Source organism: Molothrus ater, chromosome 1 (genome assembly GCF_012460135.2).
Source record: "Molothrus ater isolate BHLD 08-10-18 breed brown headed cowbird chromosome 1, BPBGC_Mater_1.1, whole genome shotgun sequence".
Classification (NCBI taxonomy): Eukaryota; Metazoa; Chordata; class Aves; order Passeriformes; family Icteridae; genus Molothrus; species Molothrus ater.
Window position 1 is genome coordinate 42,353,756 of NC_050478.2, and position 23,478 is coordinate 42,377,233.

Here is a 23,478-nt window from a genome sequence, read left to right on the forward strand (position 1 = left end):
CTACAGTAGATGTCAGTACTCATTCAAATATATTTCCACAGAGTTGTGACAGCACTGTCTGTTGAACAGAATTTGAGGTATTCTGCACTATTTAAAAACACAAGAGTTTCAATTCATCATCTGTTTCCATGCTGCCATAGTGACAAAAGATTTTCAGAGTTCTAACTCCTTTTTTCCCCCTGCTATATATAAAATGTTAGAAATCAAAATGTAATTCTGACAGATTTAACCCATATACATTTACCTAAATGGATAATTCTGTTACTTTGGTGACAGTCTTCAAAATAAATCAAACATGACCAAATAAACACCTACAACATGCACCTTTTTTCCCCACTGTTTTCTAAGTATGTTAAAGAATGTGAAGAGGCCCATATGTTTGTAAAGGCAACTTGATCATTCAGCAGCAAAACCAACTTACAGAAACTGCACTATAAAAAACTAGTTACACCCAGACCTTACACTGCTGAATTACTGACCTATACTCATTCTTCATTTTTATATTGCTAAACTTATGAGCAGTTTTAGAGATTTCATAGTGCATCTCCTTCACACCTCAGGGGAAAAAAAAACCTAACAGAAGAGGGAAGGCATACCCTCATGGCATGTGAGACAACCACCCTGCTGGTTCCGGGACTGGAACTCTGGTTTATTAGACCCAAGACCCTAGCCTGGAGGAACCATCAGGAAAGAAAGCTGCCATGCTACCCTTTGAGGGTTGACACATTCTGCCAGAGGATTTTGGCTATTTTCCCTTAGAGGGAATGGTGAGGATCTTCAGATGCATCCCAAATTAGAAATGTTTTACAGCAACTGCTTCTACACTTAAGCTCAGTCCTATTCCCCCTTGCCAAGCTTTGCCTTCTCCAACCCCCATTCCATGTCAGGGTCCCCATTACTTGTGGAAACATCCCATGCTCTATTTCATACAGGCCCTTTATGTCTTCTTCTCCAGCCAGTTCCAGTAGTCTCCATTCTTTGCTGCATGGAAAAGGTGCAGTCACTGCTTTCAGTGACATTAGTGTCAGTCCTCACAGGATGGCCTCAGGCTCTTGTTTGCATCCCTTTTACCTCTACAGTCAAACTGGACAGCTGCTTCATCCCTCAAGCTCTATAAGGGGTCATTCAGCTCAAGCAGGAAACACCCCACGAGTACAGTCTTTTTATTCCCAAAGACACCCTACTTTCCAAGAGCTGAATGAGGAATATTGCTGGGCTACAGCTGATGGCACTGGCTCACTTGCTTGGCACAGGTGGGACAGAGTAGCAGCAGTGCTAGATGGACTGAGGCAGGGCACGTGCCATGGAAGTTAACTACTTGGAAGAAACTGCCAATTGATCTTCAAAACCTTTCCAGGCCTTGCCAGCAAATCCCCTGGATTGAAGGCCTGAGGAAGTCACAGCTTCTGTCCTGACATTTTAGAACAGATATTTTTGAGATCAGTGGGGGTTTTTGCTTTAAGTTTGACGTCTTAATAAACAACTTGATACTGAGCCTTCTAACAGGAGAAAACAGAGAACCACACCAATTTCCCAGCTCAATACAAATAAAAATACAAGGTAAGTAAGCATTTGATGATTCCTTTTCTTTTTGCCAGTTACGGTAAATTCAAATCCAGAAATGTTAAGCAGTTGGCCTTTCTCAAATGATATTTTGCTAAGTAGTAATCCAAATACCAAAATGCATCTTGGCATGTATTACAATGAAAAAGTGTTGACATGCATTCACACTTTATTTCATTTTTTTTTTCAAGGAATAAAGTACCAGTAAGGATCCACGCATTTGCCATACTGCAAACTCCTTGTTCTTACTGATTTGTACTTTTGCAGACAATCCCACACAAATCAGTGCTTCCTTCCCTTAGATGTCACATTACACTACTCAGGGTTTAAGTGTTGTGTATGGGATTTGCAATCTGTTATAGTGTAAGTAAAGAGGATTGTTGGTATTTATGGAGCAAATGCCGGAAAACAAAAAGAGAACGACATCTGCTTTAAGGTAACCACAGACAGTATAACTGGCATATTTTGGAATTCTAAGGCAACAATGTTAGACCAGCATGTGAAATTCTGCTGTAGACTCCAAGATAATGTACTGCTGTCTTCTGCAAAGGATAAATATTCCAATGTTTTTTCCCTTGTTGTTTTTTTTCTAATTCAGTGATAGGCAGCAGTATGAAATGCCAGCATTGCCACCAGATAACTTCTGTACTTAACTTCTGCATTCAATGAACCCCTTAAGATTGCATGTAATGCCTGGCTGGAGTAGCACACTCTTTAAGATCATTTATCTGGTGATATTCATGTATATTAAAGATACACATGCACATTTTTGCAGACTTGAAATTTAATGTATTTTCAGAATTCACTACAAAAACGTGGTTTCACAACTGTAGCCATACACTGGGACTCATACAGTATTATGGATAATGTACAGATGTCTTTCCCAGGACTACGAATACTGTGCATTGTGCAAATTGTCTAGAACTGCAATCCTTCCTCAGCAGCAGTTGGAAGAAAATTTGTGAGCTGAACACTGATATCAAAATACAGATTTAAATAATTTACTCTTAAAAACATTCATATTTATAACCTCTTACAGAAAATAAAACAATTCATCTGATTATCAGATACATCCCTCAGTTTTTCCAGTTCCAAGGTATACACAGGTCTCCATCCTGCAGCACAGAGTAGAAATGCGAAATGCAAAGGTGCATGCCTTGTAGGTAGGGTAAGGATTCCTCCAGCAGCCTCTTACAACAATCTATCATCTGTGCACTGGAAACACTGGGCTCCTTATACAGCCGATCCAAAGAAAATCTTTCCGTAGAAGTGTTGATTAGCTCCTTCTCTGTGAGCATCATCCTAGCAAATGGAGACAACACACAGTGACAAACTTACAACTTCATCTCTTAAAATCCCTGCCTTAAAATAAGCATTTCAATATATACTGAACACATATTAAAGCAAGAAATACTGAAATAAGTAGATTAAATGCATGCAAACAAAGGTGTCAATTCATATACAGGTATGGTGGAGCTGAGATTTTTGTGACACGTGACCATCTCACAAGTCAGAGTGAACATTCTTCCATGACTATGGGCATCACATGTCCATGGACTCACATTTCAAAGCCCATGCCCTGACATCTTTTTGCTCACTAAGTAACTGGGAAAAACACAAAAATAAAAATCCTGTGAGGCTCCATTTTTAATGTAAGGAATGAAAATATTTAAATAACATTGAAAGCTTAGGTTTTAAGCATAACATCATGTTCATAATTACTCTGTCTTAATTAAACCAGTACTCTGCATGTCATCAAAACCAACAACTGATAGGTCCAGTAAACTGATGCATATTAAGTGTGTTAGTAACTTTCCAATTGCAGAACTTTGTTGATGTGTTTGGACCCAATGATCTTAAAAGTCTTTTCCAGCCTAAACGATTCTATGAATTTTGAATCCAAAGCTTGCAGATGATTTTTTGCTTCACCCCAGAGAAATAAGACACCGCATGCAAACTCAAACTATTCAGAAAGAAAGTTAATGTGCAGATTTAATTAAGGCACTGGAGCTGTGACTGATCAACTGATGAAGAGACAAGTTCAGGTTCAGCCAGCCCCACTAGCTTGGGCACTGTGCCACACGAACACAGCTGCACTTCCAAGCCAGCCTGGTTGCAGACACAGCTCCACTGCTGCCCTAGAGCACAGACCTGTGCAAGACAGGGGAGGAGCTACAGAGCAGCAGCACCAATGGGATGTGAATCAGCCCAAGCTAAGCACAGACACAGCTACTGACACCATTTGCCTCACACGAAAATGCTACTGTAGGGCCTTGCCACTACACCCCAGAGCTCAGGATGGGACCACTCTGTGCTTGTACGGCACTGAGCTCTGCTGAGGCCCAAGAGCCCAGCCCACTGTGGCAGTCAGCAATGAGCTGAGCCAGTGAGTTAACCAAGAGCAAGCCTCTCCTCTTCTATGGACCATTTCCATGCCACCTTCCTGAGTGCATTCCCAAATACCAAGGCACCAAGCTTTCCAGGTCTGTGAAATCCTAGGCTCCCTTGAAGGAATTCCAGTCAGCTGGAGAACTGCAGGTTTGTTTTCTGTCCCTTCCACAGGGAGGCTTGCACCTTTGTCACCACACAAAGCTGATACTTTAAAGAAGCATGGGAAGGAGAATCCTGCCTTACTAGAAGACTGACATTATCCACACAGATACCAGAACTTTCTAGAGCAGCAGCGTTTGGATTTCCTTGTGCATTCAGGTCAGAATTACGGCCACTCTAGGCTGTTTACTGCATGCAAAACATTCAAGTCCATGTGCAAAGTACAGCCAGTACATCTCAAAGTATTTTCCTTTATTATGGGGCCTTTTTAACCACCACACGAGGCTAAGGAAAATCAGAAGGACATGAGTAAGTCCAAGGAAGCATTAAGTGGAAAAGGAGTTTCCAGCTTTGATAAAAGACAAGTAAGAGGAAATGTGACACAGCTACAAAACAAAAGCAGAGGTGATACAGAATGACTGTTTTGTATTTCCTATCACACAAGAACAAAAGAACAACAAATGACATCATCAGGCTGTGGGTATTAAATCACAGAACACCTCCACCCTCTTTCATAGACACATGCCATATGTGATTCAAATATGCAGTTTGCTGCCATTGGATATTTGGAGCCACAAAATGCAAATTGGCTCAAAAAGCAGTAAGATAATTAAGAGGGGGGAAAATAAAAAGTCTACTGATTGCTATTAACACGAGATAATGTTTCCACCTTCAAGTACTTTCTCAAGTGCAGTCAGACACAAACTGGGAAGGAGTATGGAGTAAAAAACCCACCGCATTTTTTGCCCCATGCATCTCCATGCCCCAAAGCCTCTCCATAAGCTAATGGATGATGGGGACAGATATTGTGACCCAGTATAGTTGTGTACTATTTCATACAAACCAGCATCATCCAGCACACAAGATATGCATCTTGGCTCTTCCAATCTTACAACACAGCTGCTTTTACTCTGAGGGCACAGTTTTCCTGGATTGGTGTCTTTACGAAGTGCGGAAGGGCGAGGTTTTTTGGAGAGTTACCCAGATGCAAATGTATATATTTGCAACAACATCTCTCCCAAAATCTATAGACAATACTTTCCCAGCTGTCACATGTGGACAGTTACATAGAGCTATTCAGTAGTTACAATTTATATGGCAAAAATTTAGCTTCCAAGCTGGACTAGGGTTGTGGAAAAATTCCAAGAAATCATGTTTACTGAAGTCCACCTGCAAAACATATCTTTACAAGTAATTAGGTCTTAACAGAGCTAAAAGCATAGAGCCTTCAGCAAGACTCATGCCTAAAATAATATCACAAGAACATATCTGGATCTATACATCATGTATACTGATGACAGTGTAACAGTTCAACAACTCATTAAAAGCTTTCCAAAGCAGAAAAAAAGACTTGCAGTAACGACCTCCTAAAGGACAAGTACCACCCACTTACCTGTAACAGTACTTTATTTAAAAACCCCAGTAGCTCTACTTCATCCTCAAGGACACATACAGGGTACAAGGTCAAGAACCAAACTCACAGTTCTGATGGATATTACAGACCATGGCCCTAATATTAAGTATGGTGCTGTGACTCCCTCTCGTCATCTGTGAGAGAGTACTCACAAGGTGTTTCTCTCATCATTCTTCCCCAATTTTCTTTTCTTTGCCTTGTTAGGTACTAATTAATATTTTTCTCAACTGCCTAATCAACAACTAGAAATAATGATTCTCTAGTTGGTCTCAGTTATTTTGAGTTTAGATTTCACTGCTTTTTTGTCACATTTTAATTAACATTAATAAAAATTGTTCCTTTTCTTATTCATTAAGAAGGTGTTTTCCACCTTTTCTTTGAGGACATAATTGTAAAAACAATTATGCAATTTTGTCTTGTAAGCAAAGATATTTTACTTCTGAATGATGCACAATTGTCTCTACAAAGGTGAAAGAGGGTATTTTCTAATAACTGTTTGCATTCACTAATCCTGTAACTCTTTACTTAGTAAAGCTGATGGGTAAAGTTCTATTTTAGAAACAAAAGGGATTTTTCAGCAAAAGAGTATGAATGCATTTTTAAAAATTCTCTTCCTTCTCCAAATAAAAACCAGGACATGCAAAGATTTTAAAGAGCTAAGTGTATCAAGTCACATGAACACTTACTCCTCCTTTCTTTTCAAATTCTCTCTTGCTTCCTGTGCTTTGGCAAAAATAAACCATTGAAGAGCTGCTGGATCACAGATTGTTGGGATCATAAAGTGTCCAAGTTCATGTAGGCTTGGTGCGTATCTGTCACTAATGAAACACAATGGAAGTAAAGAACAAGGTATAATTTTTTAATGCAACTATTTATATGAATTACTTTCAGAAAAAAAATCTAGAGATACTAGAGATAGAGAATATAAGTTAATCACAATCAGAATAATTGGTAAAAAGTTATCAAGTTTGGTTCATGAGAATGGAGAAATATAGTCTTTTATGCTTTTTTAAAATTACATTTCAAAAGGAGCTGATAATAATACTCAAAAAATATAAACACCATCATGACAGCACAAAACTTTTGATTTAACACTCTAAACTAGAGAGAATTGAGTCCAACTTGAATAAAACTAAGCAGGATTTTCTTCAATCTGATTCCTTCTTAACCCATAAAAATGCACTTAAAACCTTCAGGAACAAAAAGACTTTGACATAATGAAAATCTGAGATTATATCGCTTTTCTTATTAGTGAGAGCAATAAGCAGTGTAACAAAAAAAAAGAAAAGAGTAAAATCTCTAAAAGAAATCAACCTTCCCTGCCAACACCTACCTTTCCAGAATCATTTGCAAGCCTCGCAGACTGCGAGGATGAAAAGGTAATCTGCTGTCACGTAGTTTGTTATAGAAAGAGTTCAGAGTCTCAAAGTACTCTTCTAGAGTCAACAGAGGTTGCAGTTCTTCAATGTAGATTACTTGGATGCCTCCCAGAAGTTGGCTTATCCGATCTTCCAAAAGCAGCAGCCTTTTTTGAAGCTTATAATAATTTGGCAGTCTCTCAAAAATCTGTGCATACACATGAATGAACATTTTCTATGTTACAGAGCTTAACAGTTAATTTTAATAAATTAAAAAAATAACAAGAAACCATAAAAGAGACACTTAACAATGCAAACGTGGAACCCAGAGGGGGAAAAAAATTACAATCAAAGAATACCATAGATGAGAAATATCAAGTATATATGTTTTGGGACAAGTTATAATCCAACAAGCTTTTAAGTATTTTCCTTATTTATAACATAAAGGTACCAAAAGGACATAAAAACATGGATGAATATCCTCTATATATTCAAAAATTAATAGTCTCAGATAAAAAAAAATATATAATCTGATCCCTATATAAAACATTTATCACCACAGTTATAGTGGTAGAGCTATTCCTCATACAGTAGTCACTACCTACCATCTCCCCTGTTGATATTATTTTAAAGTACCTTTTAATACAAAAAAGAAAAAGCTGCTGCTGCAACAAGTCAAGTGATTTCAGAACTATCTCTTTAGAAACTCAGGAGAACAGTAGAATAGACAGTAGATAGTTCTGATAGTAGAGTCAGAACAGCTTTTGGCACAATAAAATTTGGTTCAGCATTTGCATTTGTAACAGAGAAAACCAGCAAAAATCCTTTAAATATTGTAGCTCTGACCAAGCATCCTAGAGACTGACTTGGACAGTATTCTACCGCTTCCTTCTTCTAGTAATTAGTAACAAAAAGTAATAGCACTTAGAACTGCTTTCTAAAATGACGTAGAATTGGACAAATATGCTCTCTAGAAACTGACTCACCAACCTCATCAAGATTTTCACTGACTTTCTGTATAACATTTCACATAATCTTCACTGCATTTCAAAATAAAAAGCCTCTGATATCAGCTTCAAATATATACCATACTTTTGTCTTCCCAAGCAAATACCATCACTACAACTAACTACACACATTGTTCCATCTGCACGTCATTTTGTGTGGCCTTACACCTTTGGAAAAACCTGCAGCAAAGGTTAGAGAGAGGAAGCATTTATCTTTTCAAGAAGCCAGTGTTTATTTTAGTATAATCAGAACACTTTTATTGCAATGACTATCAACACTCTCAAATCTCAGAAAGTTTTCTATTAAATTCTGGTTTTTCAGTTTAAGTTCTTAGTAAATTGTTCACACTAACAAGCCATGGTTTGTTCCTCCCCCCCTCAGTGAAACATATAGGGAAAAATTCAAAGCACCACCAAAAAAAGAAGATCAAGTGTTAACTTTTCATATTATTCACTGACTGGAATACAGAAATAGAATATTCTGATATTCTAGCAGGGTGAAATTTCCAACTATGAGATTCCACCAAGAATCCCCTTTATGAAGAAATATTTTTTGATAGAATTATCAGTAATGTTTCAGTAACCAAGATTAAAGAAAAATTCCTCAAGTGACATGTTTATATTGCAACATATTTAGTTTTTGGTCCTTTGCATACAATGCTATCATTTAGGATGTCAGAAAGCTTATAAACTCTGAACTTTACACAAGCAGCAGCAGAATTGACATAGTCACTAAAGATAAAATTCTGCAACATCCACATTAGCTGCCTAAAAGAACAAAATGGAGCGACAGGGTTGGTTAGAGTCATTGACTGAAATTATCAGTTCACAACTCCCTTTAAATCTCATATTTACAAAAGATTGGAATAAAATCCATTAGCTCTTCATGGGAATGAGCTCTTTATGATCACAAAGTGTTCTGCCAGGGCTCACTGTACAGACTGGAACAGTGCATAACAAATTAGTTTTATTTATCTCTAATCAGAAGTAGTACTGACTTACTAATGAAAGCAAAGATCTAGCAAAGACTGATGTTAATAACAGCACACACAGGATTAAGTTTCAAATGCAGTGTACACCATTATGCTAAATGCGTTAGCTAAGTGTTTGCTTTACAACACTCATTGGTTATCTGCACCTATCAGTATTTTTTGTTGATAGTTTAAAAAAGGATGTCACAACAAGGGGCATTTTCATTTGATTTGAAATCTTCTTACTTTGGTCCAGTGATGGTGAACATCCATGGTCCCCAGCATTATGTGACCTGCTGCACTCATACCCGAGCGATCTGTAAATACCACCGTGCGTCCTAGAGATTGAACAAAGCTCTTTACTAATTTGGCTTACTGCAACCATTCCTACAATTACTGAAGACTTAACCAGGCTGCTAGCATGTCACAAGAAATGTATTTCTGCAACACAAATGCATGTGAGTAGGTGCTTCTGTTATTCTTCAAATTTTGAAAGGTTCCTGAAAAGTCCCGTTTAGGAATTTTTTTCATACAAACCTGACCCAGCATTTGCTTTCTCTCTGTTTGAACTTGATAGACTTTTATTTAATTGGGCTTTTTTCTTATGACTCCTTTTAAAATATGAGAAAATCTCATCAGAGAGGATATTCAAAGAATCTGTAAAAATCATGTATAACGTAGGAAATGCACACTATATATTTGAAGTATATGCAAATTAAAAGTTGGTCAAATAATTATGAATAAGGGAATTCAACTCTATTTCTGAATTCTCAGCAACATGCAAGCTGTAAGAAACACTTGCACATTATGTTTTCATTCTTTTTTAAAATAGAGACAACATAAAGGGCTAATTCTAGGTGAATTTTTAGGGGGATAAATCAGTTTTGAGTGTGAGTATGTTTTTTTAACAAAGATCTTCAAGATCTTCAAGAACAAAGTACAAAGATCTTCAAGAATTCTTTAGGGTAAAAGCACAGGCACCTATTTATCAAAATAAGCTTCCGTAAGTCTTCAGTGTGATGTATTAATCTACAAGACAAGGCTTAAGTAGAAGCTCTTGCTCTTAGAAATCAGTGTTCTGAAATCCCAACGAAAGAGCAACACTGACTTCAAGGCATCTAATCCATCCTTGTACCCTAAGGCCGCATCAACTGTACTTGTATAGTTACTGATAGGCATTTATCCAGTGCATTACTAAATGTCTTCAAAAATGGAGACTACATCAGGTTCACAAGACAGACTTCTGTAATGCTTTCTATCTTTAGCATGCTCAGGAAAAGAAACTAATTTGAAATCTGATACAATTTAAAACTACTACTCATTGTCCTCCCCACTCTGTCTTTTGGCAAAGGATTAGGTGAACCCTCAAATGAAAGCCACTCAAAACTGGGTATCTGCAGACAGGCATAAAATGTGGAATTACAATTAGAGGAAACAGCTACTGCCACAGGTCAAACAGCTGTATGAGAAGAATGGTAGGTCAGGTTTACAGAGTATTTTAGTTTTTCCTGAGAAAATATCGACTTTAATATAGCTATTTTATGGAACTCATGAGAAAAGAAAGCAAGTAGCATTTTAAGGTATTCTAGCAAATCACCGCTAGGGTTAGAGACCTACTCACATTTTTGACTTGAATATACCATGGGCAACAATCTATTGCTAACTCAATCCTTTGAGAACTTCAGTTTAGATTTTTTACTTTCATTGCTAATATTAAGCCTAGTGCTTTCAACAGACTCCACTTGCATTTATTAAGAAGTAAACTAGAAGCTGGGTGCAGTCAATCAATTCTAAGGAAAGGTCACTTTGAAAAATACCCAGTAGCTTTAAAGGTAAGTTCTCACCAGCTTTTCTGTAAGCCTGACAAGTTTGTTTTTGCAGTTATCAAAAGTACCATTTGTAAAAAGAACTAGAGCTCCATTGCTACAGGGGACCCATGCTCATTTCTGAATCAATACTATAATAGGATATATGAAACAAGCAACAGAAATACCTTTAACATTCTCTAATATTTCAGGTCGCTGTTGGACCAAGCGACCCAGACTGTGTAGCTGGCTACAGCGATGAGCAATGCCCCAGCTTCTCTGCCACCTAAATAAAAATGTAATTGAAAGCATTTAATCCTCAATATTATTTTAAAAAAAGTCACAGAAGTTGAGATGCAACTCAAAGCCTTATAACACAAGCAAAATAGCACCCCAACAGTAATAATAAAAGCAAAGGCTACCCAAAAGTTGTCCATGTCATATGCTATTTGAACTGATAAAAAGCCTAAATAAAATTCCAATGTTTCTTAAAGTGAGTCCCAAAAAACAAACAAAGAAAACCAACACCAGGAAAAATAAATATAAAACCAGGTAGACAGAACTCATAAATCTCTCCCCCAGAAAGAAGGGGGTTAGTAAGAGAACAGCACCAGACAACCCAGTATTTGGTTTGGTCATGGACCATGCAGTTTGTTTGGACACTGTGTAATGTTTGTCCAGAGGAGCAAATACAGTATGTAAGGACATTGTCTTCTTTTCTTTTTTTTTTTTTTGGTTCCTAGCCCAAAACATTACCACAATTCCAATGGAAAGTTGCTATGTATTATTCATATTTTACAGTGGAGTAATTTTTGTTAAACCATACAAGAGCTAGGTGTTACCTTGCTGGCTTTAATACACATAGTTTTGACATTTTTTTTCATCACAAACCAATGAGACTGATAGCTAAGCAAATTTCAAAAAGCATCTAAACTGTGAAGTCCCAGTGTATTGGAAAAATACACCTTTTTACAGACTATTAATTGATAAAAAACTGTCTCAAAGTGGAAAATTCCCATTCCTTTACTGTACTGTGTCTGTCTGGAATTTATTTTCTTCATAACACTCATATTTTATATTTTATTAATAGTGATCATAACACACCAATATTTTGGCTATTGTGCAGTGCTGGCACAGTGTCCAGGTCTTTACTTTTTCCTCCCACCCTGCCCCCCACCATCAGGAAGTAGGCTAAGTTGGACAAGATGCTGGGAGGGGACACAGCCAGGCTGGGTGACTCCTACTAAAACCAAAGGGATATTCCAGACCATATGTCATGTTCAACAATAAATGCTGATGGCAAGAAGGAAGGGGTACCCTCATGATTATGGTGTTTGTCTCCTCAAGCAGGCATTACACATGCTGAACCCCAACTGCCCAGAAGTGGCTAAACACCTGCCCATCAATGGGGAACAGAGAATTAATTTCTCCTTTTGCTTTGCTTGAACTCACAGTTTTGCTTCATTTCAGCTATTAAACTTCTACTTTAATCCACAAATTTTCTTGCTTGCGCTCTTCCTATTCTCTTCCCCCTTCCATTGGGGGTGTATGAATGAACAAGTGGTTGTGTGGGTACTCAGCTGCTGGCTAGGGTCACCCACAACATCTCATTTAGGAAAACCTAACTGGCAAAACCTCACTCTTTGGTTTGCAGAGAATGGCACTATGCCACAGCACTTGTGAGGGAATTTAATCAAATACAAGTAATTCAAAACAATTATTTACTGTTACCTAGCAATATCACTTTGCTTTCAGCAGCATCAGACTGGAGCAGAAAAAGGTGGCCATTTCTTCATCTGTCCTAAACTTATACATGGAATAATGCCAGTGACCCAGCTGTTTTTCAGATCTCTGTGAACACTAGCACAAAGCTCCAACCACAGGTCATAGTGTCCTATTAAGATACTGACTTGTCAGATTTCTAACACTCACATTCTTTTCTGAATTAAAACAATGTAACTCATGGAAGATAAATAACTCTTCATGGGACACAATAATTTTAATTTATTTTAGAAGTACAAACTATTTAAGAAAATTAATATAGGCCATGAATAAAATCAAACCTATGAGTTTAATACTGAAGACTGTTCCAGAATGTTAAAAACCCTCACCACAGAACAGTTACAGAGCATTAGAAATTGTGTTCAAAAAACCTGGCTTCAGCTTAAAGGAAACCAGGGTCTTTTGCAGGGTGAAAGTACAAAAGCATGATTTTAGAAGCTCCAACTCTCTCTTTCCTGGTTAAAAAAGTAGAACATAACAGACTAGCCCTTGAAATAATTCCCCAAAGTTTATTTTTCCATTTGTGAATACCTTCACTGCTACTTTCCCCACCCTGAATATCTCACTTCACAATATTCTCACTCAAATGCACAAAAATGAAAAAAGGATTGCAAATTATTTTCTGGAAGTATTCTGAAGAATCATGATCTCCAACTGTACTCAGATCTTTCAAACAAAGAAATCTCCTCCTCTGGAGAGACAAACTAGACACTAAAAGAAAGAACATTTTTATTAAGCATTCACAGGATGTCATTATGTACCATGTGCAAAGCTGCACTCCACTGCCAGTCTAGTTACCTTTGTAGATAGTAACTTGATTTCGGAAATCCAATTTTAACCAGCAAAACATCCAAACTAACACATACACACCAGTTTTATTTCTGTGTTTGCCTCAACTGGAGCCTACACTTTCAGTTACAAATAGGAGATCTATCAGAGCAAATTGTAACAGGAAACTTTTGTCCCAGTAGAACACTTCGAGAAATTTACTCAGTGCAGTAACACTTCTTCATATATGAAATATAGCTGTTTTGCTGAAATAAGCTTTTAAAGTTCATAGCAGAGTATTAGACAACACTTCCTTGCTTTGACTGTCTTAATCCAAGTTCAACTGATCTAATTAATTACCTGATATCTGAGAGCTGGAGTTCATGAGAAAGTTCAATTTTTAAACGTTCTAATTCTTTTCTAAGCGGCAAACTCTTTTTCAGCTTTTTTACTGCACTTGCTTCATTATCATCTAGCCAGGACCTGAAAGAGGAGGAAAAATACTCAACAGTAGAAGCATGCTGCTGTATGATTTATCATGTAAAGCAGTACAAGTAACTCAGTTCTTACTGACAATATGTTTCAAGCCAAATTACCAGGTAAAGGGATTTTTTAAAAATACAAGATAGAAGATGAAATTGCTAAATGCTTCACCTTAATATATCTACAAAGGAAACCCTGGCACTTAATACCTTTGGAGAGGCCTAAGAAATCTAACAATCAAAATCACTGACAGTGTTCAAACTGTAAGACTTGGATGTTTGTTTAAAAGGCAAAAAACAACAGATCACTGTGACTTCAGGGGAGACCTTCAGAACTCTGTGATTTAATTTAAGGAGTTTCCACATATGTGCCTTTAAAAAACCCAAAACAATCCCACACACACCAAAACCTAACAAAAAACCCCAAAGTGATCATAGTAGACTATCAAATATGGGAGGTAGTACTAAAGGGCTAAGTTAGGTAACTTTTAAAGAGCTGACAAGAACATAGATTAAACAGGTCAAAGTTTTATAGTTTTTTTGCCAATAATCACAACCAGACAAACATGACTCTTTGAGTACATCTAAAATTTCAGTAGGTAATTTTGTTTCTAGGAAAAGGTTACTATTTAAGAGATTTAGCCTTTTTCATAGTATAAACTAATTTTCATACTCTAACTTTTGCAAACAAATAGTTGCATTCTCATTTGTATTTGAAGCAAAAAAATTCAAACTCAAGTAAAAAGGGAGGCCTGATGCCAGCTGTCTGTGTATTAAAACAAGACTGTTAATACGTAACTGTCTGTGGCATTCCTTGTAAATGTGTAAAAATAAGTAAAAATATTCTCTAGCATGTTAAATCTCAGTTAAGTGCTTTATAATTGTGTATTTTAGAGTAGTTTTATTTGTGAGTTGGTATGCAGGACAAGGGGCACACTTTGCTCTGAAGATCCTTCCAGCACAGTTCTGCATTCATTTCAAATGGCACTTAAATCTTATTGTTACAAAAAGTTTTTCAAGGCCCCAAAATGTGAATGTGTCCTAAAATGAGCATGTACAAATTTTTTTGAACTACCAACTTTACTACAAAACATGCTACATGTAATGCAAGTTCAGCATTTATAACTACAGTTATATTCAAGTTTTTCTGCTGAACAACAAATGAGAAGCACAACACTAAGATATAGTGTTAACATGCATATTAAAACCTTTTAACCTTAGTTTTCATGTATTATCTTCCACCCTCAACAGAATGGGATAATGAAATAGGAACCATGAAGTTAAAAGCCATATAGGTTTGTGTTACAGAAGTCCTATAAGAGGTAAGGAGTTATTTGGAGCAAGTGGGGCCCCTGTCTCTTTTTGAACTGCCACCAATATTTCATAAATCTGAGAAACTAGATCAACCAAAACTAGATTGACCAAACATGACTGCTGGGCAAACAGACCAGAATGCTTCAGCTTTGCTGGCACTGTAGTTATTCCACGAGCTCATCTGAACTCTAATTATAACAAGCATGGCAAAACTGCATGTTGGACAATAATGTTTTGTATTGTTCAGAATGTTTATTGCCTACCTTTAAAAAACTCAGCATTAAAATAAGACCAATTTAGGTTTCAAAATTTCAGTTCAATGAAAGCATTACATACAGTAAAGTTGTTTCCACTCTCTGGGCTTGCTCTAGTTCCTCCTCAGGATCCTTGAATCCAGTAAATGAATAATAAGTCTTATCCCATTTGATAGGTCTGTTCACTGTGCTTTTTGCTTCCTTGTGGGGCTGAGAGTTCACACTCAAACTCTGAACATGGTCTGTAGATAGACTGCAGGAGTTGAGAATATCTAGTACTGTGCTCAGGAGATCCCTAGTATGTAACGTAAAACTGACCGCTCGAAACCCTGTAAAAACAAGTATTATTTATTAAAATTATTTAAAATGCATTCCCATTTATTTCCTCTTACAGAAGAAGCTAGGCAAGGCACAGGTAGTTGAAAATTATGATGATACTGCTATTTCAATACTCACTGCAAAATTCACATGCAGCTTAACTATGTCCCATCACTTAGCTACTGGGCCTAATTTCCTTAATTAGAAAGTAAGCTTTTGACTCAAGAGCAGAAGACAGGTTACAGTTCAAATGCTATGTTAAGGAGACCAGACATAACCCTACCACCTTCTTGAAAAACAGCAAGATTTTATTTTCTAGCATGAGGGTGCCACACAATTTGCTCAAGTGTTTTGACTGTCAGGATACAGAATGTAAAACTCTTCTGTTAGGTAAGGCATATCGGTACTGGAGACAAACTGCAGAGTAAAGTTAATCAAAAGCAACAATCCAAATTTGGCAATATTTTTGTAGTCTCAAAGATAAGACACAATGAAGTAAATTAAAACTTCACATATCATACAGCTTCTGCTTTGAGAGTAAGTTCCTACTGATTCTACAAGTGCCCTGACATTGTGTCCTACACATGAACTGCCATGGACCCAACTGTTGCTCCAGTTGAACATGGCAGTGGTATTAAAAGCAGAAATATGATCATTTACATCCACCTTTTTTACTTCCTTATAACTTGACCTCAGGGCTGTAATGTCTCATTCTTTCAAGGCTTTTTAAAGCTTAAGATGTTTAATTACTTGGGATGGTCCCACCTGCCTGATCTAATAGAGATTTTCATGGTTTGGCAGGATTTTATTCAGTTGAAAAGTCATTACGACTGCACAGGGCTAAGCAATGGTCTGAAGGAATTTAAACACAGGAAGATACATTCTACACGATATAAAAGCACCTGAAGCACTGAAGGATTCCTGAACATTAGAAGAGTTTGGTTCTCTTTCTCTTACATAAAAAGTAAGCTGAGTTGGCTTAAAGGAACGAAATCCTGGTTTCTGTAGGTTCTCCAAGTAGCCATTTAGCCTCTTCAGAGAGTTTTCATTTACTTCCTGTTTTAAAACAAAACCAAACAAAAATTACAGATGATTAATTTGAGCATTTTTCATCTAAACCGTTTTAATCTTACATGCAGAATTAGGTTTCACAAAATGTCAGTTGCTTTTAACAAGTACTAATATGGTTCATATTCTCAGCATTTATAATTACCTTGCATGAATAAATTTGTATGGTGAACATACTTGTATATTTGTGTACATTCCAAAACCCACTGGCTTTCAAGTTTAAAGAAATTAATTGATTCAAATACAATGCACAGCATTTCAAAGGGATAAAATATATTATAAATTTGCCTGGAAGGACTCAGTACTTTCTTTATAACAATTAGAAAATATGATTAACAAATAAGGGACTTTCAAGGGACCTATCCCTGCTAAAAATTAAGGAAGTGCATCTTTTTGTTCTCTGGTACCAACCATAATTAATTCTAACATTACTTTTCTCTCTCTGACAGCAAGAAAACTAGAAAATTTCCATCCTGGATACATGAAATATTTATAAAGAAAGCATACTAAAGTATTTTACCCTCTCTTTGGGATGCTGGCCAAAGAAATCTGGATGTACAGCAAAATAGAAAGGTCTGAGAGCATTGATGGCATCGGCGCCTGACAAAGTTCTTGACTGAAGAATGCACTGCAGCAATATCTTGTCCAGACACAACCTAACAAAGTAGTAAAATGTTTATGTATGATTGTATGATGTTACCAATCAAGTGACAACTGAAACAATTACACTAAAATGCGACAGAATGGAGTAAACATTTCTAGTTGCAAGTATAATAATTTAAAACTGGAGAATTTAAATTAGTAGTCTGAATTCTGGATCTTTCCCCTTGGGAAAAAGAGTGTTTTGACAGTGCCAATCCCATGGGTTTGAGGAATGGTGGATGCTAATGGTTGAATAAGACATGTAAATAAGTACAGAAACTTCTCTCTACTTTCTCAAATATGCCTCAAATAAAAATTCCCAGTCAAGTAGTTCAAACTGGAAATACTGCCTTTAGTGCTATTTTTTTGTAGACATTGAAGCTGCTCTAAAAAGCTAACCTTTACATACCTCTGAACCTCCAAGGTAAAAAGCCAAATCCAGTATTTTTCAAGCAGTGCCAAAAGATTAATAAATTTTACCCAGGAATAATAATCACAATTCAGTGAAAAAAAGTTTCTGCATTAGTTTCTGAGTTCCATACTTGCGTCTATAAAAAAACCAAACACCTACTTTCCTGAACATACTCTTTATAGAAAGCATCAAGTAAAAAGACAGTACTTTTTGCACTTACATCTTCATTGAATTACAAGAAACCAAGACTAAAAGAAAATTAATGGTAGGAGAAAGATTGTTTTACCTAAGATCAGAAGGAAAAGTTAAGTTGAAGAAGTTCTAGGAAGTTCAGAGAGTTCAAATTACAGAATGCCTGCAATTATGTAGAAATTAAACAACAGTTCTGTAATGAGCACATTTGTGTTACAGAAGACTGAAATGGAAAGAAAAATCACCAAAATATCCTGCCATAGCTCAAAGGTAATATTCACATTTAGCAAACTAAGAAGCAAGAGAGTATACATAAAAGCAGCAAGAAAATGTGAATTGGGAGATATACAACAGGTTTCTCCTTCAGCTGATTTCACAAGCTACAAATTGATCAGGACAATTCTGGTGATTAACATTCATTTTAGTTTGCAATCAGAAGGACAGACTCTGCTCTGTCAATGCAGTTTCACTCCTCACAGTATCACTCAAACTGCAACCCCCAAATAGGAAAATATATGGCAGATTACAGACAAAGCTGCTTCCAACTAACATAAAAATAATAACTTTATTAATAATAGTTACCAGGACTGTTTTACAGAGATCTATTTATCCAGCATCCTGGATCAAATAATCATCCTGGACACAAGACACATGAGACTTTCCCAACTGCTATCATTAATTAAAAAAAAAAATTAAAAATCTCCAAATTTGTGCTCAGATAATAAGCAGAATGCTTTATTTTGGAAAATAATAAGTGATAATATTTGAGTAGTCAAGCAGAAACAGTGACCCTTACTTTACCTTTTTTTTCTGTCAACCTTCCCAGCTCTTCAATTAGAAACATGAAAGCAGTGAAGACTAATTTTTTCTGCCTAAGAGGTGGGCAAATATTTAATTGGCAAATCTTAAAAGTCAGCTTGCTGAAAATGAGGTTATTGTGGAAAAGTGGGACAAAAACCTCATGATGTAAGAAGGCTGATGGAATTCCAAATCTGCTATGACTAAAAAACAATTTTCATGCATGTAGATGAAATGTAAGATTAAAAAAAAGCTAAAATATATCACTGGCAAACACTTCTACCTCCTTGTTGGCTTCATCTAAACTAGTCATCACTACAGCCCATGATCCTACTCAAAACAGCAGGAGATGGTGAAGTACCACAGCAATATAATATTATTAGGGAGAATGAAAACTCTTAATGACAAAATCATGCCACAGTTGCCCAGTGAGGCAGGAAAAACATCTCTACTAGACTAGGCAAGACAGGCAGCAAAGCACTCTGGATAAAAGTCCACTTGGTCATATGCTTTACCAGTTTGGATCTGGAAGCACCAAAATAATTGTCTTGCTGAGAAAAAAAAATAGTGAATTTTTCTCTTTTTTCAGGTAGCAAGAGGACACAAAACAGTAAAAGGAAAAAAAAATATTTCCAGCGAAGGAAAACAGTAAACTAATCAGCTACCCTTCTGATAGCAGTTGACTGATGTGCAAGAAATTCACATCCTCCTAGACCAAGGTGCTAGGAGGAAGAGTAGCTCAGTTCTCTGTTCACCTTATCTGTACACCATTTCCCACATCCACTCTCAAGCTACACTGCATGATGTTTCCAATACTTCAGAAAGAAAGTTCAACATAGTTGGAAACCATTAATCATACTTCTGAGTTTATTAATCATGAAGTTCCATCTGTTATTCTAGATGAAAAATGGCCAAGTATGGCTAACTTTAGTTCCCTTGTTTTGTATCTAAACAACACTGTCATGCTAGAAGGAAGGCTTAGGATTCCAGCCAAAAGTCTATTTTGAACTTGCTTAAAAGAGAAATGCTCAAAGGCCAAAATTAGTCTGCGTGACAGAAGGAAGAATTCATTCACTGAAGGTGAAAGACAGAACTCTGAGACATCTTTCAACTGGAGTGACAAAGTAAGTGAATTAAAATGGATTTAGAGGGAGAAAATGCAGGAAAGATGTTTATGGCTTCACTCACAAGGAGCAAAGATTGTTCCAAGAGCTTCATTTAGATCTGAAGCGCAGAGAAAGGCTTCATATTAAAATCAAGGTCACAACCACTTTGAGGGCAGCGTCTGTACTTCACGAAAGACATGAAACACAATCTCTACTAGAACACATTATGCAATCACACTCCAAGACTGATTTAATTTATTGGTTTAATAATTCCCTTCAACTTCCTTTTTCTTCACATCTCTCCAAAGTTCAACTTTTTGGCGTATAGCTTTGGCACTGAAAAGCTCTGTTAAATTAAGTTCATAGTTACAGACATATTCACACATTTTGAAGCACTGAGCTTTAATAACTCAATAATGCAGTAATATGTTGGATATCATATTCATATTTCTCACAATTAAGCCATTTTAAAACTCTTGTTTTGTTGAGAGCCTTTTTAATGTCTCACTTGAGGACAGGCATATGGCTTTGGAGGATTTTCAACTGTGGATGCCCTGCTGAAAGCTCCAAGCTGTAAAGATGAGAATGTCAAAGAAATAAGCATGAAACAAAAGTACCAAACCAGTTTCACAAATGTGCAAGTCATAAGCAAACACTGAAACATATGCTAAAGGTAAATTAGGTCAGTAACATGCCATACCTTCTCACGGTGCTCAAGCAGCAAAACATTTCAGCAACTTAATGGTTGAGCCAAATTTCAGCCATCCACTAACTCACTTAAAAAAAAAAAGAGAAAATAAAAAAAACCTTTAGAAATGGACATGGTATTTCCCCCTGTTACTTACCAATACACTTTCTAAATTTTGGGTGATAACTTTTAAAGTCAGGATAGTAATATAAAATTGAGCAAGCACACATAAAACCTAAAGCTTTTTGTAAGAATGCTTTCAGTTTCCTCTACTAGCAGTGAGTCTTGCCAATATTATGAGTTGTTACAGTATCTTGATTTGAGAATGAACATTTAAAGGTACTCCAGTTAGAGAAACAGAACTCATAAGAATTTAAAAAGCAAACAAATAGAAGTTTTCTTTAAGCACTAACACAAGTAAGCTTTTATTAAGTCCTACACCCAAACAAATATTAATACTTGAAAACACCAGTGCCAACTACTTTATGGGAGGGTAATATAAAATCAGAGGGAAAATCACTGTCATACAGCAATGCCTGGGATTCTTAATCAAAGGTTTGCTGACATTTATGAAAATGAATTAGCAATTCTTACCAGTAACTTATGCACTAGGCACCTGTAGGCTAGAGTTTGCCAACAGCAGCCAAACCACTTGGCATGTCAGAGTGCAAATATACACCTAATTATTAGGGATTATGTGGTAAACTCCCTATTGGCAATGCTTTCCAAGCATTTCTTTTTAAATACACTTTGCACTTATCAAAAGAACATGCCTGCTATATATGCTGTTCTAAAATACCCGAGATGAACAGCTATCAGAGAAACATCATCTGTATTCCAACACAGAACGACACTTCCTATGCCTACTTTGCAAAACACTTGAAGTTTCAGAAGTGCATATTTCTAATACCAATATACTTAACGAAGAACCTAAATTTTCACTAGAGGCAGATAGTGGGAGGAAAAAAAATACACTGAGCTAAAATACCCCCAAAACATTTGTTAATTTTTGTCTTCTGATTTTCAGATAGGTAGGCAAAACAGCATCCGTGTCATTTTCACTGTCCTGTAACAAGAGTCCTAATCATAAATTAAGTTAAATACATTAACAAGCTCTCTGGTCAAAAAAACATTTTCCCTCACTGTAATTTCAGCTTCAGGCATCTGGGCAGAGGATGGAAAAAACTCAACAATCTCACTTAATCCGCGGTGACGCTTTATATAACCAGACAAAGGCATCGTTGTTTCTTGCTTTAAACGCTCTATTAACTGCTTGGAAATTGGTACACGGCTTAGCTGAAAAACAAAACCTCCTGGGTTTGGCTAAGCCTCACCTGCACCCCACCTCAAAGACAAACGCGCTGAAACATAACGAAATGTGCATTATGTCGCAGAAGCCTTTGGCACCCCGACGTGTGTCACATCGCTGCCACCCCCCGCTCAGCCCGCTGCTGTCTGTCTCAGGTGTTTACCTACACTTGAGGCAGCACGGAGACAACAGCGCGAAAAGCAACAAGATGACAGCGCTCAGAAAATCAGCTCGGGTGAGCGTGACTCGCTCACTGCTTGGAAGGGAATCAGCTGCGGCGCTCCGAGCAATAATAAATTAAACCGCCGAAAACAGAGCCCTGTTTGAATTCGCTTTAAGATCCGCTAAAGGCAAGGTCTTCCCGGAGGGTGGCAGAGCTGACCGCGATCCGGCTCTCGGGCCTTTCGCACCCTCAGGAATAAGACGCGGGATAAGGAGCCGCCGATGCCGGGCCGGGCCGGGCCGAGCTCAGCCCAGACCCGGGGCCGCACGCGCCCGCTCGCACGTACTGCCACGCGCGCGCCAGCGCACGGGCAGCCGCCGGCCCCCACCCCACCGCGGTCACCGAGCGACGCGGCCCGGCCCGGCTTCAAAGCAGACACCCCCCCACACACCGCCCGGGCTCGGCCTCGCACCATCCTCCGGCCGCCGTCCGAGCGGAGCCCCCACACAGGTGGGCGGTGGGCCGCGCTGCCTTCGCTCATGCCCTCCCCTCGCAGAGAGGCGCGCCGTGGGCCCCCGCCCGGCCCCGCTTACCGCCGAGGCCGGACGGCGACCGCCGGGGCTCGGCCCCATCGCCCCCGCCGACGGCCCCGGAGGGGGCGGGCCCGGGGGGGGATTCCCGCCGGGGGCGGGGCCGGCGCGCGCCTGCGCTCCCGCCCCCTTGCGGCTCCTCCGCTGAGCGGCCGCTCGGGGTGGGCGGGGCTCCCCCGCCCCCCAGCCCGGGCCCCGCCCCCGGCTCCGGGCGCGCGCCCCGCAGGCCCCGCCCCTCAGGGGCGCCTGAGGGAAGCGACCCCTTCCCGCTGCTGAGGCTGCTGCGCCCGTCAGTCCGGCTACGCCTGCAGCGGTTCCTCACGGATACAGAAAATACGGGATAACCCGTTACGGGAAAACCCCGACAGAAGGAATGCCTGCCCTTTTGCTGAGGGGATGGGAGCAATTTAGCCAAATGCTTGCGTGCGCTTCACGTCGCCTTTTGTTCTGCAGAAAAAAGTAGGCAAAGAACCAGACGTGAGCTCTGCAATCCCGAGGGGAATGGAAGAGCGGCTTTCCTGCAGTTACATAGAATCAGTTAGGTTGAAAAAGACCTCTGAGATCATCGAGTCCAACCTGTGACCGAATATCACCCGGCCACTAGACCATGGCACTGAGTGCCACGTCCAGTCTTTCCTTGAACACCTCCAGGGACGGTGACTCCACCACCTCCTTAGACACATTCCAGTGTCTAATCACCCTTTCTGTGAAGAAACTCCTCCTATTGTCCAATCTAAACCTCCCCTGGCACAGCTTAGACTATGTCCTGCAATAGTATCTCTCGATGTACACATACATTTACACATTTTTTTTTTTTTTTTTGACACCAAGGTAGTTGGTGTCAAAATGCACCTGATACAGGGTGCAAAAATGTCCATTGCTGCCAGTGTTCGAGTACAAAAGCAGACTAACTATTAGGGATTG

The 23,478-nt window shown here is 38.4% G+C and overlaps 1 protein-coding gene across 2 annotated transcripts; it reads right to left on the minus strand.

Annotated features, from left to right (window-relative positions):
* Nucleotides 1-2,329: 2,329 nt before the first annotated feature.
* Nucleotides 2,330-22,663, minus strand: TCAIM (T cell activation inhibitor, mitochondrial). 2 transcript variants are annotated; one of them, XM_036403765.2, is made up of 11 exons: nucleotides 22,558-22,663; nucleotides 20,505-20,580; nucleotides 17,175-17,310; nucleotides 16,489-16,642; nucleotides 15,351-15,597; nucleotides 13,579-13,701; nucleotides 10,857-10,954; nucleotides 9,110-9,201; nucleotides 6,861-7,093; nucleotides 6,214-6,345; nucleotides 2,330-2,865 (listed from the first exon to the last, which is right to left on the minus strand). In XM_036403765.2, exons 2-11 carry the CDS (start codon nucleotides 20,531-20,533, stop codon nucleotides 2,640-2,642), a joined length of 1,470 nt encoding a protein of 489 aa, XP_036259658.1. In that variant the 5' UTR covers nucleotides 20,534-20,580; nucleotides 22,558-22,663; the 3' UTR covers nucleotides 2,330-2,639. The 2 variants fall into 2 exon arrangements, with proteins under 2 accessions (XP_036259658.1, XP_036259664.1); XM_036403771.2 differs by lacking the exon at nucleotides 22,558-22,663 and adding an exon at nucleotides 22,437-22,545.
* Between the last annotated feature and the right edge of the window lie 815 nt (nucleotides 22,664-23,478).

What these genes read in the sequence shown, in the direction of transcription:
- TCAIM (XM_036403765.2), bottom strand. Translation starts at nt 20,533, where the DNA reads ATGTTTTGCTGCTTGAGCACCGTGAGAAG. An exon ending in TTCACCATCACTGGACCAAA is followed by an intron (nt 7,094 to 9,109) that starts GTAAGAAGATTT and finishes GTGTATGCACAG; the next exon opens with ATTTTTGAGAGACTGCCAAA. An exon ending in TTGCAAATGATTCTGGAAAG is followed by an intron (nt 6,346 to 6,860) that starts GTAGGTGTTGGC and finishes GTGTTTCATTAG; the next exon opens with TGACAGATACGCACCAAGCC.